Raw genomic sequence first — 16,575 nt, 5'->3', positions numbered from 1 at the left:
TAAGACAAGACTGCAAATATTGTGTGTCTTGTAAATATTGTGTGAACTCTTTTTATTTCAAAACAGATGTTTTACTTGTACATTATTTACTATTTATGTAACAAAACCATGCCTACAGGTATACAGCAGTGTATTGTGATTATCAGTGGACTTATTAATAAAACAGAAGTATAACAGTTTTATTTGCTTATTTCAGACTGTGGGTGGTGACCCTGTGAGCGTGCTGGTCACAATGAGTGGAGTCTATTGCCACGACGACGACCACGACGACCTTCAAGATGCTGATTGAACGCCATATGATGAACGTTCTCTTCTACGTCGGCATCCTCCTTCCTACCGCGATCACTATCGTCCTGTTCGTGCTGTTCCTCGTGTGCTGGCGCCGACTCAAGGCAAGGAAGGAGATGCTCAACAAACTCTACGACCCACACAAGAAACTCCGCGACCTCGGCATGCCCCGGGTGCCGCCCCCTCCGCCCATATTCGTCCATGAGAGCCACCACGCCCGCCTGGCAATGGCCGGGGAAGAGAACACTGGGTATGATGTCAGTCGCAGCCCGTCTGGCAACCAGGACCAGCTGGGGAGGCAGCTGTACCACGCCCCCCACGACAGCGGCCTGTCAGATCTCAGCGAGATGCAGTGCAAGGATCGGCCATACTCCCAGGCCTCGCAGGGATCCACCGACTCAGAGGATTCCGGCTTCCGGAGCTCACGGTCAGGACAGTTCAATCAAAAGGGGAACGCTACGTCACCGACAGACGCTCCCTTGCTGAAGTCAATCAAATGTAGGAAGGACAGACAGCCCGAAGTGGTGGCGGCGGTGGCAGTTCCCCAGTGTGAAAAGATGTGTGTTAGGAACGATAGCGCGGCAGTGTTTCCCTCAAACAATCTGTCTCCATCTGCTTACACCATCAGCGAGCAGACGCCCCACCCGAAGGTGGATATAAATGACATCAGTACGCACATTAGCTGGATGTACTTACAAAATCTGACTTCTCGCGGCGATGAGCGTGGCCCCGCCGTGACGACCGCACAGGTTCACTGCTCAAACCCTAGTGCTATTCACAGTGACGGTGATCTGTTCGGATTCTCCGTTGTTTGACCTGGCAACATGGTGCACAACTGTTGTTTTGTTTTTTAAATGATCTGTGTAAATGGAGGGAGTGTAATCCTCCCCGAATACGATTCCCACGTGGAAACCTAGTCTCAGTGGTGTGACCGCCACGACCTCCTCACATCAGAGTGCACAGCGATGCAGTCAGGATTTCTTCTCATTCGCTCGCTGATCCCAACAAATATTTAAGCCGATCTTGCAGATCCGTGTGTCAGAATGCTGACTGCATCACTGCTGCAGACACGGCAACAAGGATTTACTTCCACCGACATTACTGCAAATGGATATAATTCATTTCACTTGGTGACAGAAATAAAAGGATTTCATTCTTCTTTCATTTGTTTCATACTGCAAAAGATACACATTTGTATTTCAATTCCATTCCACTATACGGCTGTGCGACTGAAAACATTCCATCTGAATCTCTAATGGTGAGGCTTGAAAAGTAGCGAGAGACATCGCTGTTTGTTTTTCGAATGCTACGGCTGGAAAAAACGAACTCCTTTCGAAAGTGAGGCTCTACCATGTTGTTTTTTCACCAACCTGTCATACAAACTCTGGCATTTTCGATGTGGTGCTTTCTGAAAGGAATTTTGATCTGAGAGTGCTGGTATTGTGGCCGGTATTAACTGCTTGTTGACCGATGGCCGAGGAGTATGGACCATGGAACTGACCTCCTTGTGATAGAGTGAGGTGCTGAAAGGCTATTTCAGTATTGGTCAAAGACAAACTCGCCTGTTTTGACTCCTCGTCATCTGTTTGTGTCGTTCATTTGGCAGGTGATATTTCGTGTGAGTGTGTTGATCAGGAATACAACAGATTGCTGTCTCCATGAACTTCAGTGTTTTCGTCTTCATTGTTTTATTTTGAGGTTTTCTTTCACATAGTGTTCATTCTTTAATAAACAAATCACTTCTCTTTTTATCTCTGACTTTACATTTAGGTTCTTTATTTTGCTCATTTCAGATACATTACACTAAAACACATAAAAAAATAATCTTTTTTAATTGATTAATTAATAAGCTACAAACTGAGACAGGTTTTTGTAGTTTAAGAATTTTGTGCCAAAATGTGATAAAAACTGATCACAAACATTACATGCACGACATGTATTACGTGTACACATATGTCTGCATGTAATTAGCTTTTTGTACTGTTATTAATATTGCCAAGTCATTTTTTGTGAAGTAGGATAAAATAGTAACAATTTAAAGAAATATGACCTGCAGTAGAATTAGCATTCAAATTGAGCAATAGCATTTTAAATATTAAATATAGTACACACTAAAACACCTGTTGTTTTCCTTTGCCTTTTTATTCTTCTTTTTTGGGTGTCTGTGTGAGGGTTACCTTTCATCATTGCTTTTCTTGTAGTATATATACCACAAATATAGAAGCTTATAACAATACCTGAACCTGTGAATTAATAGTATTGATACTATATAATATTCAAAAAGTGGTGTCATTTTATGTTGTTGTGTTTTTTTCTCTGAAATTTCTAACTCCTACCCATGTTAATGGCCACATACATACAGCTTCAGTTTTGTAGTTTAATTCCTCAAAGTGGAACCCCCATTCTTATTAAACTGTTCATTATCATGTGACTAGGTGCAGGAGAGTCAAATCCTACACGTGATGTGCGACTGACAGACTGAAATATAAAATCATAATCTCTTCCGCAGAATCAGGACTCTGCTTTTAAAACTGTTCTTGCAACTCTACCGATTTTATCCACCACAAAAGAAAACTACAATAGAAATATTCTTTTGTCTGTAGACAAAAAGATGCTTGTTGCAGAGTCTATTGAATAGTTTGAAAATCTCTGAACAGGCCAATTGATTTTATTGGTGCACTCTTTGATCATGATTCATCATGCAAATTGAAAAAAGCAGAAAATTCAAAATATAATTCTTCTTTGGAACTACAAGATTTAGTTAAAACCATTCAGTTAGTATGGTTTAATACCTTACAGCTTAATTCATAATAATAAATTCACAAGAATATTTTCCAATATGAACAGTCAATTTATCGGCACAGAATAGCATTATAGTTTATAAAATCAAATAGTGCAGCAAAAACATTTTGTTTTTAAAAGACTTTCTTTTGTTTTCACATGAATAATCTTCATTATTTTCTACTCTTTTTTTAAAAATTCTCTTGGTTGTATATAAAAAATCCTTAAGAACAAAACTAGTAGACTTTGTTAGTTTAGTGTTAAGCTTCAACTGACTTATAACGTAAAAGTTCTTTGTACAAGGCTGTTTGTGTACGTTGTATTCGAAAACCGCACCTTTTTTCTTTTATGAAGCTACACTAAAATAACATTTCTTCAAAGTCCTCACAAAAATATAAAGAAACATACATATATTTTTTTTTCTGTGTGTGTGTGTGTGTGTGTTAATTTTTAAAATTCTGAAAGTTAAAATAAATCGGGCACAGCTTTCTGGTTCAAACTTCATATCAGGTAGACTGAGGTTTAGCATGCCACACTCACTCAAAGTTCAGACAAGTATGTCCTGGACACAAGTTAGCCAGGAATCTCCTTCAAGGCCGATTTCATCGGTTACGTCATGTTTTTACTACTTAACTGAATAAAACCTTTTTATCTACATGTACTTGTAAGCATGTAAAGATAAGTAAAAGTATGTAGGTACACATAATTTAATTACTAAAAAATACAGCAGGTTTCTTCTCTAAGACTATATGTCAGAATTACCAAATGTTTGACATCCAATAGCCGATGTGAATAAATTAATGTGCTCTAGTGGTGTCATTAAACAAAATAAACTTTTTAGAACTTTTTAATTACCAGATACTATTATTACAAAAATAATAATAATAAAAAATGTACGTAACTAGTCTATTTGATTTAGAACTGCATTTTTATCTTTAAAAACAATTTACAATTGAATTCACTAAATTGCATATCATAATAATTTATTTATTTACATATTATATTGCTTTACCAAACTATGGAATTATCCTTTAAAATCTAACTTTGTGATTTGTTAGAACCCAGACTAGTTTTAAAACTGAGTCTGCAGTAAACGACTGATTCTCTTCAACTGTACTACAATCACAGACGAATCTCACTGTTTATTTCATTGATTATACTCTGCTATTTCTGTGTGCACATTTTGCTTCTCATCATGGGACCAAACAGTCTGTATATCACTTTGTGCTTGTGCCATTAATACCGGACTTGGCTTGTTTGGCCATCTATTAATGATTTGAGGTGCACCTCTGTGGGCAGGTGGAGAAACAAATGGCTGAATGTGATAGCGTGAGAGTATGACTTGCGGATTACATGACATTTGTATTATGAAATACTGTTTGACTTGTGAATTACGTGTTTGTATTATGAAATACTGTTTAATTTGTGAATTGTGTGTCAGAATTGTGAATATTGCATTTGAATTGTGCACACTGAGTCTGAATTGTGATTGTTAAAATGAATTGAACTATATATTATTGTTGTACATGTTCTGTTTTTGTCAATTTCAAAAAGAGATTTTTGAAAATTAAAATAATTTATGTAACAATTTTATATCACCGTGTTTGTTTTTGGTTTCATTTTAGTTATCACATTAGAGACAGCATTATGTCTTACATCGCATTAGATCTAATCACGGTATACAGTATTAGGACTTTTATAGAAGAGGAATACAAAATATATTTCTTCTTGTTTTAACATCTTATAAATGATATTACTCAGCACATTGTATAGTGACATTTCACACACGGTCCCCCGTTTGTCCTGTCTGGAACACTCTGTTTGTTTCAAATAATTTTAAAATAATGGCAAGAATGTAGAGACCAAAAGCTGTACATATACAGCCCGGAGCCCAGGAATAACGACTAAGTGACGGAGCCCAGGAATAACGACTAAGTGACGGAGCCCAGGAATAACGACTAAATGACGGAGCCCAGGAATAATGACTAAATGACACAAGTTTGAATCACTGTTTTTAGGGGGCAGGAGTTAGCTCAGTCTGTTGAGTGTTTCCTTGTGTCGCAGGATTGAACCACCTCGATCGATCCATTCATCTGAGTGGGGGTTTTCTTTTTCCAACCAGTACACCACAACTGGTCAAAGGCTGTGGTATGTGCTTTCCTGGCTGTGGGAAAGTGCATATAAAAGATCCCTTGATGCATGAAGAAAATGTAGCCGGTTTCCTCTAATGACTACGAGTCCGAAATACCAAATGTTTGATTAATTAATCAATGTGCTCTAGTGGCGTTATGAAACAAAACAAACAACCAAACACTGTTTTTAGTTTTAAAGCCATTGTAATAAACAGTTTCCGAGACAGGACAAGGAGACATTCATATAAAACGGTCCATAAACAACCAAACACTGTTTTTAGTTTTAATGAATGAATGAATGAATGAATGTTCAACGACACCCCAGCACGAAAAATACATAGGCCATTGGGTGTCAAACTATGGTAATGCAAATAAATAAAGTGATGATCAACATCAATATAAAAATTCAAGACTTAAACAAAAACAGTGTAAAGAACTGCAAAAACACAAATATCACAGAATTTTACGGATACTGAATTTTACTCAAAACTTCAATTTTGTGCTGTATTGGCCATTCTCAAAGAGAATGTTACACCCGTGCACCACAGTGAGGTTACAGCACACACAGGGTTTTTTAGTTTTAAAGTCATTGTAATAAACAGTTTCCGAGACAGGACAAGAAGGAGACATTCATATAAACATTGTGTAGCCCAGAGGTAGAACACTCGTTCTCAGGTATGGTCAATCATAGACTGATTGCCCGGGGGTGGGGGTAACCTGTTAGTTAGTCTGGGGCGGGTTGGGAACATGTTAGGGTGGGGTGGGGTGGGGTGGGGTACTGTTCTACCCAGTGATTGTATACAATATTTGTTTGTGAGTTTTATGATGTACCAGCCTCGGTGGTGTCATGGTTAAGCCATCGGACATAAGGCTGGTAGGTACTGGGTTCACAGCCTGGTACTGGCTCCCAACCAGAGTGAGTTTTAATGACTCAATGGGTAGGTGTAAGCCCACTACACCCTCTTCTCTCACTAACCACTAACATAAGGCTGGTAGGTACAGGGTTCACAGCCTGGTACTGGCTCCCATCCAGAGTGAGTTTTAACAACTCAGTGGGTAGGTGTAAGCCCACTACACCCTCTTCTCTCACTAACCACTAACATAAGGCTGGTAGGTACAGGGTTCACAGCCTGGTACTGGCTCCCATCCAGAGTGAGTTTTAACAACTCAGTGGGTAGGTGTAAGCCCACTACACCCTCTTCTCTCACTAACCACTAACAGTGTTGAAGTTGAAATGAAATGAACATGTTTTTAATGATGTCTAACTATAACAGTCAAAAGTTGTATAGAACTGTATAGTGTAGTGAAGCAATTTTAAACTAACTATAACAGTCAAAAGTTGTATAAAACTGTATAGTGTAGTGAAGCAATTTTAAACTAACTATAACAGTCAAAAGTTGTATAGAACTGTATAGTGTAGTGAAGCAATTTTAAACTAACTATAACAGTCAAAAGTTGTATAAAACTGTATAGTGTAGTGAAGCAACTTAAACTAACTATAACAGTCAAAAGTTGTATAAAACTGTATAGTGTAGTGAAGCAACTTAAACTAACTATAACAGTCAAAAGTTGTATAAAACTGTATAGTGTAGTGAAGCAATTTAAACTAAATTTTAACTTTTTCATATACTGATAAATTCATAAAATAAAATGACAAACAATTCTTATAATAACAAACAACACAACTTATTTAGTCAAAAATACACATAAATTAGTTTCTAATGTCTTTTTAATAATCTGTTTTATGTAATGACGTAATGTTTTTTAGGTTTTTATCAAAGAATAAAGTTTTTAGCGATAATCAAAATACAAAAAATGATAATAACAGTTGAAAGACTACTGACAAGATGATGAAATAACCGAAAATAACACCTCGAAAATGTATAATCAAAACTTCGATATCTAAACAATGAACAGGTTTCGGCAAACTCATGAAAACATTCCTACAGCATATCAAAATTCTTATATGGTGGAGTATATTAACTGAACTCTGCTGGAATGAAATCAACAAACTAATGGCTCTGACGCCACGTGGAACTCTCTGATGATGGAGGTGAATAATTTAATACATACATTGCATGGTTATTTGGTTCTGCTGAGACGAACATGCAATGGGCGTGTAGTAAGTGGTGTGCAAGAACACTGAAGCAAACGGTACACTAAGCACTTATTTGCATGGAGACCATCAGGCTGGATGGAGTGCACTGCGGTAATGGCAGCAAAAAGCTTACAATGTTATTGATATACATGTAGTTTTCAATTATTTAGATAAAGGCTCTTACAGGAAAATGGAAAATGGCAGCTAATGGCTGAACAAATGCTTATGGTACATTATAATTTAATAATGGTACTTTTAAAAATACATTCCATTTATCATTTACTATTTAAAAATGACAAAACAGAATGTTATTTTAGAAGAACAGAAACAATGGAAGTAACTATCTAATAATCGGAAGGATAGGTTAGTGTAAGGAACGGTAGGGAACGCAGTAAAGTAAAGGGTAGGGAAGATATGGCTTGGGTAGGGAAGAAGAGGGGAGGGGATGAAAAGGATGGAAAAGGTGGGAATGACAAGGATATCTATAGTTTGATGGCAAAAGAAAATGTAAGGTAAGATGCATGGCCAGATCAGAAATAAAAGATGAATGCATGAATGAACGAACGAACGAACGAACGAACGAACGAACGAACGAACGAACGAACGAACGAATGTACGAATGGTTTAACGACACCCCAGCACAAATAAAACCATGAACGACCGAACAAATGAACAAAAGAAAAAAAAGAAAGAAATGTTTTATTTAACGACACACTCAACACATTTTATTTACGGTTATATGGCGTCAGACATATGGTTAAGGACCACACAGATTTTGAGAGGAAACCCGCTGTCACTACTACATGGGCTACTCTTTCCAATTAGCAGCAAGGGATCTTTTATTTGTGTTTCCCACAGGCAGGATAGCACAAACCATGGCCTTTGTTGAACCAGTTATGGATCACTGGTCGGTGTAAGTGGTTTACACCTACCCATTGAGCCTTGCGGAGCACTCACTCAGGGTTTGGAGTCTGTATCTGGATTAAAAATCCCATGCCTCGACTGGGATCCGAACCCAGTACCTACCAGCCTGTAGGCCAATGGCCTAACCACATATCATGCACTTTATTAAAACTGTTTATGAACAAGACCGACTGTACAAAGACCGTCTTCAATTACAGATAACTTCACAACGTATCATGCACTTTATTAAAACTGTTTATGAACAAGACCGACTGTACAAAGACCATCTTCAATTACAGATAACTTCACAACGTATCATGCACTTTATTAAAACTGTTTATGAACAAGACCGACTGTACACAGACAGTCTTCAATTACACATTTACAGATAACTTCACAACGTATCATGAACTTTATTAAAACTGTTTATGAACAAGACCGACTACAAAGACCGTCTTCAATTACAGATAACTTTACAACATATCATGCACTTTATTAAAACTGTTTATGAACAAGACCGACTGTACAAAGACCGTCTTCAATTACAGATAACTTCACAACGTATCATGCACTTTATTAAAACTGTTTATGAACAAGACCGACTGTACAAAGACCGTCTTCAATTACAGATAACTTCACAATGTACAGAATTAGTTCTTTTATTCCCTTTTGCCAGACCGAGTGATTAGCATCATTACGAAACTGATCAGTGTGTCTAATCTCCAATCTGTGTGACTCCCTCATCCGTGCATTGTACGTCGTTACGGATCTATTGATCAAACTGGGACGAGAAACTCTAGACCAGGCACTGGAGTCATTGCAGAGCCAGAAACTGGGAGACGGCAGTCAGACTCGTGTGCAGGAGTCATCCAATATAGTGCACACGTGAAGGAAAACCATCTTGTAAAATCAATCTTTAATCACCGCATCTTCACAATAATGGCTTTAAAATCACAGCACATACAATGTGTACAGTGAAACCGGAATGTGTCAGAACATGAAACAGAAACCAGGAACATAATATCTATAAAAGATTGGAGCTCTGTTTTAAACTACAAAACAAACATATAAAACAGAATCAAAACACCTGATCAAAGTAGTCAAAACCACTCAATATTATTGCCCTCAATCATGTATAGTCAAAACCACAAAACCACACAGACCTCAAACTATAGTGAAATCTGTAAAACATTAGTCTTCAATCAAACTATTCAAAACCACAAAACAACACAGACCTCAAACTATAGTGAAATCTGTAAAACATTAGTCTTCAATCAAAACCACAAAACATTATAACCCTCAACCAAACAAATTAATCTGCAAACCACAAAAATATAGATCTCAAAACTATTACACAACTCACAAAATATCATAGCGCTCAACCCATCTATAGTCAAACTTACATAACATTACATACCTCAACCCAGATATAGTCAAACTCACATAACATTACATACCTCAACCCATCTATAGTCAAACTCACATAACATTATATATCCCTTAACCCATCTATAGTCAAACTCACATAACATTACATACCTCAACCCATCTATAGTCAAACTTACATAACATTATATATCCCTTAACCCATCTATAGTCAAACTCACATAACATTACATCCCTCAACCCAGCTATAGTCAAACTCACATAACATTACATCCCTCAACCTATCTATAGTCAAACTCACAAAACATTACATCCCTCAACCCAGCTATAGTCAAACTGACATAACATTACATCCCTCAACCCAGCTATAGTCAAACTTACGTAACATTACATCCCTCAACCCAGCTATAGTCAAACTCACGTAACATTACATCCCTCAACCCAGCTATAGTCAAACTCACGTAACATTACATCCCTCAACCCAGCTATAGTCAAACTCACGTAACATTACATCCCTCAACCCATCTATAGTCAAACTCACGTAACATTACATCCCTCAACCCATCTATAGTCAAACTCACATAACATTACATCCCTCAACCCAGCTATAGTCAAACTCACATAACATTACATCCCTCAACCCAGCTATAGTCAAACTCACATAACATTAGATATCCCTTAACCCATCTATAGTCAAACTTACATAACATTACATCCCTCAACCCAGCTATAGTCAAACTCACATAACATTATATATCCCTTAACCCAGCTATAGTCAAACTTACATAACATTACATCCCTCAACCCAGCTATAGTCAAACTCACATAACATTATATATCCCTTAACCCATCTATAGTCAAACTTACAAACATTATAGCTGTCGAGCCATCTATAGTCAAATTAAAAAACCCATTACAACCCTCAGCCCATCTATAGTCAAACTCACAAAACATTATAGCTGTCAACCCATCTATAGTTAAACTTACAAAACATAGCTGTTAACCAAACTACACTGCAAGCTACAAAATATTATAGCCTTCAATCCAATTACAGCTAAACCAAAAATCATTACGGGCTCTCTTTTCAATGATGTTATCATATTTGAAAGTCACTTTACTGTGTTTTCAACTAATATTATTACTGCAATCTAAAACCAGTTATTTGTCATGTCAATCCCGATATCTCAGACACAAGAACATCTGTTACGGACACAAAGTGCTGCATCACCAGTGACTGTGAATAAAACTCGAATGAACCGTTAACAAGCTCCTAATCAGAGCGTGGATAATACACAAAAACCCATATATACTCTTCAAAAGAAGAAACGCAAAACCACATTGTCGTAACATTTGGAGAATTGATTTAATTATTGAATGGTGAGTCCGATAATTACCAAATGTTGCAGGATTGTTCACAATTCACTCTAGTCCATTGTGAGTAAGTGATAGGACACACCACCAAGGTCAAGGTCATCTGGAGTCAATACCGGGTGTGGCCTCCGCGTGTGTTGACAACTGCCTGGCACCGCCTGCCCATTGAAGCAACCAGAGTACGGATGACGTCCCGGGGGATGGTGGCCCACTCGGCCTGCAAGGCTGCTGCCAGCTCGGGCAGGGTCTGGGGCTGTGGTTGTCGCTGGCGGAGGCGTCGGTCCAACTCGTCCCATAGATGCTCAATTGGGTTCAAATCCGGTGATGTCGATGGCCAAGGAAGGACATTAATGTTGTTGTTCTGTAGGAAAGCCGTTGTGAGACGTGCTGTGTGAGGCCTGGCGTTGTCATGTTGGAACACTGCGTTGGCGTTGGCCATAACTGGAACGATGTGTGGCTGGAGGATCTGGTCAATGTAGCCCTTTGCATTCAGGTTGCCCTGAACGTGGACCAGGTCAGTTCTGCCAGTGTGTGAGATGGCTGCCCACACCATGACACTACCCCCGCCGAATCTGTCCACTTCCTGCACGCAGTTTGCCGCATAACGTTCACCACGACGCCTATACACGCGACATCTTCCATCATGACGTCGGAGCAGAAATCGGGACTCGTCACTGAACCACACCTGTCTCCATCGCAGTTGAGGCCATTGTCGATGAATCTGGCACCACTGCAGTTGGAGTCGACGGTGTTGTGGTGTTAAGATGACACCTCGAACTGGACGTCTGGCACGAATTCCTACCTCACGTAGGCGGTTCCGTACGGTCTGGTCGGATATCCTGCGCAAACCTGGTATTGCTGCGGCTGTGGAGGTGGCAGTAGTCAATCGTTCCCGAAGGTGGCGTGCCCGGATGTAGCGGTCCTGCCCGGGGGTAGTGACCCGTGGTCGACCTGATCTAGGGAGGTCACGTGTTGATCCATGTTGCTGGTAACGGTCCCACAGTCTGGAGATGGTGCTTGGGGACACATGGAATGCCCTGGCAACGGCCGTTCTGGATTCGCCTGCGTCTAGTCGGCCGATGGCATTGTTTCTCTGTGGTTCACTGAGACGTGGCATGTCCTGGATTGTCAACTGTCGGCCAGATACAGAGGCCAGGCAAGCGAACACCCTGCACTTTTATACTGTCGGTGTTCATGTTGCACGTGCAGACAACGCACGTGCAGTGGTGACATGGTTTGCAAGTGGCTGCGTTTTGCGAATATTCACATTTTGGAACTTTATTGTACAGTAGCTGCGTTTTATCGAATGTAACCGTGGGAATGTGTTTGGGACATGCAATGACTTTATATTCACAAAGCATGAACCGGTAGGAAACATAAAATCGGAGTTATAACCCATTTGTACCCTTTTGCGTTTCTTTTTTTGAAGAGTATAGATGATCATTACACTGGCTTTCTTACATGGCCCAACAACTGTTAAACTACAGTAATGTGATGTTCTGTAAAACACCCATGAAAGAAGGTCATAAATGTAAGAGACCACCGACTTAAAACATTTTGAGAAACTGGCACGGATTCTAAAATAGCACACCTCTAAATCCTATCCTCATTAATAACTACTGCAGCCTCATTTCCCCAAGAATCAAGCGTGAAAACCATTTTAACACACACACAGTGCACATTAGTAGTCAAATTCTCCCTATTTCTGTTGAAGCCATCTTGCCGTGCACAGTTGTAGTAAAATTCTCTATTTCTGCTGAACCCATCTTCTCGCGAGCGTAAGTAGATGTCAAATCAAATCAAGATTTGTGCCACAGAAGATTTCCAGCAATTATGACAAATCTATTTCTTACCTTCGTACAGACAAAGGCGCAGACCGTTTTTATTGAAGTTAAAGCTGGTAGATATGGTTACCCATCATTAATTGTTGCCTGGCTTTCCAAGGAATCATTTCAAGTGAGATTTATAGGACATTAGCAAGAGGAATTCAGGAAGCAGGATCAACTGGCGTGATTTTTTCCATCTCAGTAGATACCATACCAATTGCCATTACTTAAGCATTGAATTAATTCTGCATCTTTGGCTAACCAAAGTGGCTCCCACTGGCTCCAATGGACAGATGGAAAGTACATTAACCAAAGCATCCGACAGAACGCTCATGACAAACGTAAGAACAAAATGAAACCTTTATAAATGGAAAGTAAACACTGAAACCGTGATGTTACAGAACCATCTACAGAGTGAAGAGAACTGAATTATAAACATAGGAAAAGTAACCATCTACAGAGTGAAGAGAACTGAATTATAAACATAGGAAAAGTAACCATCTACAGAGTGAAGAGAACTGAATTATAAACATAGGAAAAGTAACCATCTACAGAGTGAAGAGAACTGAATTATAAACATAGGAAAAGTAACCATCTACAGAGTGAAGAGAACTGAATTATAAACATAGGAAAAGTAACCATCTACAGAGTGAAGAGAACTGAATTATAAACATAGGAAAAGTTCATTTCCAAATTGCTCTAAGCATATATCCATTTATACCATTTTGAGAAAAACATGATGTAGTGTGTATCAAAGGAAAATACAGTTTTGATACCTGTTCAGTGTGCCTACATCGTGTTTTGATACCTGTTCAGTGTGCCTACATCGTGTTTTGATACCTGTTCAGTGTGCCTACATCGTGTTTTGATACCTGTTCAGTGTGCCTACATCGTGTTTTGATGAAAGAAAGAAAGAAAGAAATGTTTTATTTAACGACGCACTCAACACATTTTATTTATGGTTATATGGTGTCCAGACATATGGTTAAGGACCACACAGTTATTGAGAGAGGAAACCCGCTGTCGCCACTTCATGAGCTATTCTTTTCGATTTAGCAGCAAGGGATCTTTTACATGCACCATCCCACAGACAGGGTAGTACATACCACAGCCTTTGATATACCAGTCATGGTGCACTGGCTGGAATGAGAAATAGCCCAATGGGTCCACTGACAGGGATCGATCTCACACCGACCATGCATCGAGCAAGCGCTGTACCACTGGGCTACGTTCCGCCCTGTTTTGATGAAAACATTATTTTCATATTGTGGAGTACACCCTGAGTACACCCTGAGTACACCTTCACTTCTAATGCTAGGCTCAGACTATCAGCTGTCATGACGAAGATGAACACATCCACGGTTGCAGTGATGTCTCCCACTCCCAACTTATGATTGGTGCACACAGATGAACTAACCAGTCATAAGATGAGAATCGACTTGTAAAGAGCACTCAGACTAGCAACTGCATGGACTATCGGAGGAGTCAGAGAGATCGGCAAGTTGGCCAACTCCATCATGACAGTTGGTAGTCTGACCCTAGCATAACTCCAAAATCTGAAAATCGGTGTATATTCAGAAATTGGTGCATATCCAGAAATTGGTGTATATATCCAGAAACTGGTGTATATATCCAGAAATTGGTGTATATCCAGAAATTGCCATGAAAAACAAAACTGAGAAGAGTAATTACGGGGTACCTGGTGACGATACAACTTATTTTCTTGCTGACATTCAATTAAATTTCAAACATGCAGAACAAACAATACGGCTGTTTTGCCTTGGTACAAGTAGCATATGTTTTCTTTTCCCCGGATTGAGGGATGTTTTTTTAATAAGTAGTTTCTAACATACCTAACAGAACACACAGCACAGTGTTTGATAGATCAGTGAGGGATTAATGTTCTTGTTCCGAACAAGCTGTCAAGAATTGTTCCCATTAATCTTGCTGTTTTTTTCTGACATTAGTGGGCTCTCAGCTTCAAGAAGGGACTGTAACAATAATAGCAACTAAATAATATATTAGCCAACATTACAAGAAGGGATTGTAACAATAACTAACTAATGTATTAGCCAACATTACAAGAAGGGATTGTAACAATAACAGCAACTAACTAATGTATTAGCCAACACGACAAGAAGGGATTGTAACAATAACAGCAACTAACTAATGTATTAGCCAACACTACAAGAAGGGATTGTAACAATAACAGCAACTAACTAATGTATTAGCCAACACGACAAGGGATTGTAACAATAACAGCAACTAACTAATGTATTAGCCAACACGACAAGAAGGGATTGTAACAATAACAGAATTGTATTAGCCAACACGACAATAACAGCAACTAACTAATGTATTAGCCAACACGACAAGAAGGAATTGTAACAATAACAGCAACTAACTAATGTATTAGCCAACACGACAAGAAGGGATTGTAACAATAACAGCAACTAACTAATGTATTAGCCAACACGACAAGAAGGGATTGTAACAATAACAGCAACTAACTAATGTATTAGCCAACACGACAAGAAGGGAACAATAACAGCAACTAACTAATGTATTAGCCAACACGACAAGAAGGGATTGTAACAGCAACTAACTAATGTATTAGCCAACACGACAAGAAGGGATTGTAACAGCAACTAACTAATGTATTAGCCAACACGACAAGAAGGGATTGTAACAGCAACTAACTAATGTATTAGCCAACACGACAAGAAGGGATTGTAACAGCAACTAACTAATGTATTAGCCAACACGACAAGAAGGGATTGTAACAGCAACTAACTAATGTATTAGCCAACACGACACAGTGCACCTGTGATGATGAGCCTCGTTTGTCCAGTGACAGTGAACACATATAAACTTGGAGCACCTGTCTCGACAGGACGATAAAGGCTAAGTAAAGTAATAAAACAGAAATAAATCTGTCCCTTTTGAAATCTCATCATGCAAATATACAAGATGAAAAAAGTAAAACAAGAAGTGATATGTGGTTGTATAGGAATATCTTACATGAAAAGGCTTAACTCCAGTTTTTATCACTCAAATGTTGTTTTCACACAGAAGGTATAGGTGATATTTGTAGTGATAGCTGAATATCTATTAGACTTTGGTTGGCTTTCAACAATTAGTCAGGAGAGAAAGCAAAGAAACCTGACGTCACCACATAGACTACTCCTACTAAACATCAGCAAGGGATCTTTAGAGGCACTTTGTCATAAATTCATCAGTACACACTGCATAGCTAGGGTGGGGAAACAAGGTCCACTGGCACCTTAGGTAAGTGTTCCACTGCTTTCTCAGTAGGAGCAGCTTGTGTGGTACATGTAGCAGTGGATTTTCTGTCTGTCTTGCTCTCTGTCTTTTCTCTCTCGATCACTCTTTCTCTCACTCTCTTTCTCTGTCATGCTTTCACTCACTCTCTCCCCTTTCTCTCTCTCCATCTCTTCCCACCCACCCCCCCCCCCCCCCTTCCCCCTCTCTCTCTCTCTCTCTCTATCTCTCTCCATTTCCCAGTCTGTCTATCTTTCTGTCTCTCTCCCACCATCTCCCTCTCTCTGTCTCCCTCACTTACTCTCTCTCTCTCCATTTCCCAGTCTGTCTATCTCTTTGTCTCTCTGACTCTATTTCCCTCTCCCTTTGTCTATCTATCAGTCTCTCTGTGTGCCTCTCTCTCCTCTCCACCCCCCCCCCCCCCCCCCCCCCCCCCCCCCCCCCCCCCCACACCATGAAAGTATATCTCTCTCTCACTTGTTCTTTTTTCTCTCTCTTTCTCTCCCTA

At 39.3% G+C, this 16,575-nt stretch overlaps 2 protein-coding genes across 7 annotated transcripts in view; one reads left to right on the top strand and one right to left on the bottom strand.

Moving 5' to 3' along the window:
• LOC121380070 overlaps positions 1-4,662 on the top strand; it is a 36,427-nt gene extending 31,765 nt beyond the window's left edge. For all 6 annotated transcript variants that reach the window (XM_041508815.1, XM_041508814.1, XM_041508817.1 and 3 more), the window contains exon 2: positions 197-4,662. In XM_041508815.1, the coding sequence (XP_041364749.1) occupies positions 279-1,103 (825 nt within the window). In that variant the 5' untranslated portion in view covers positions 197-278 and the 3' untranslated portion in view covers positions 1,104-4,662. The remainder of the gene's footprint in view (positions 1-196) is intronic.
• The window catches only part of LOC121380069 (U3 small nucleolar RNA-associated protein 6 homolog), a 199,061-nt gene that overhangs the window by 123,040 nt on the left and 59,446 nt on the right, over positions 1-16,575 (bottom strand). The gene's annotated exons all lie outside the window — the stretch shown is intronic.

The sequence above is a fragment of the Gigantopelta aegis genome, chromosome 8, assembly GCF_016097555.1.
Source record: "Gigantopelta aegis isolate Gae_Host chromosome 8, Gae_host_genome, whole genome shotgun sequence".
NCBI lineage: Eukaryota > Metazoa > Mollusca > Gastropoda > Neomphalida > Peltospiridae > Gigantopelta > Gigantopelta aegis.
The sequence above is the reverse complement of the archived record's forward strand: the minus strand, read 5'-3'. Positions and strand labels throughout refer to the sequence as shown.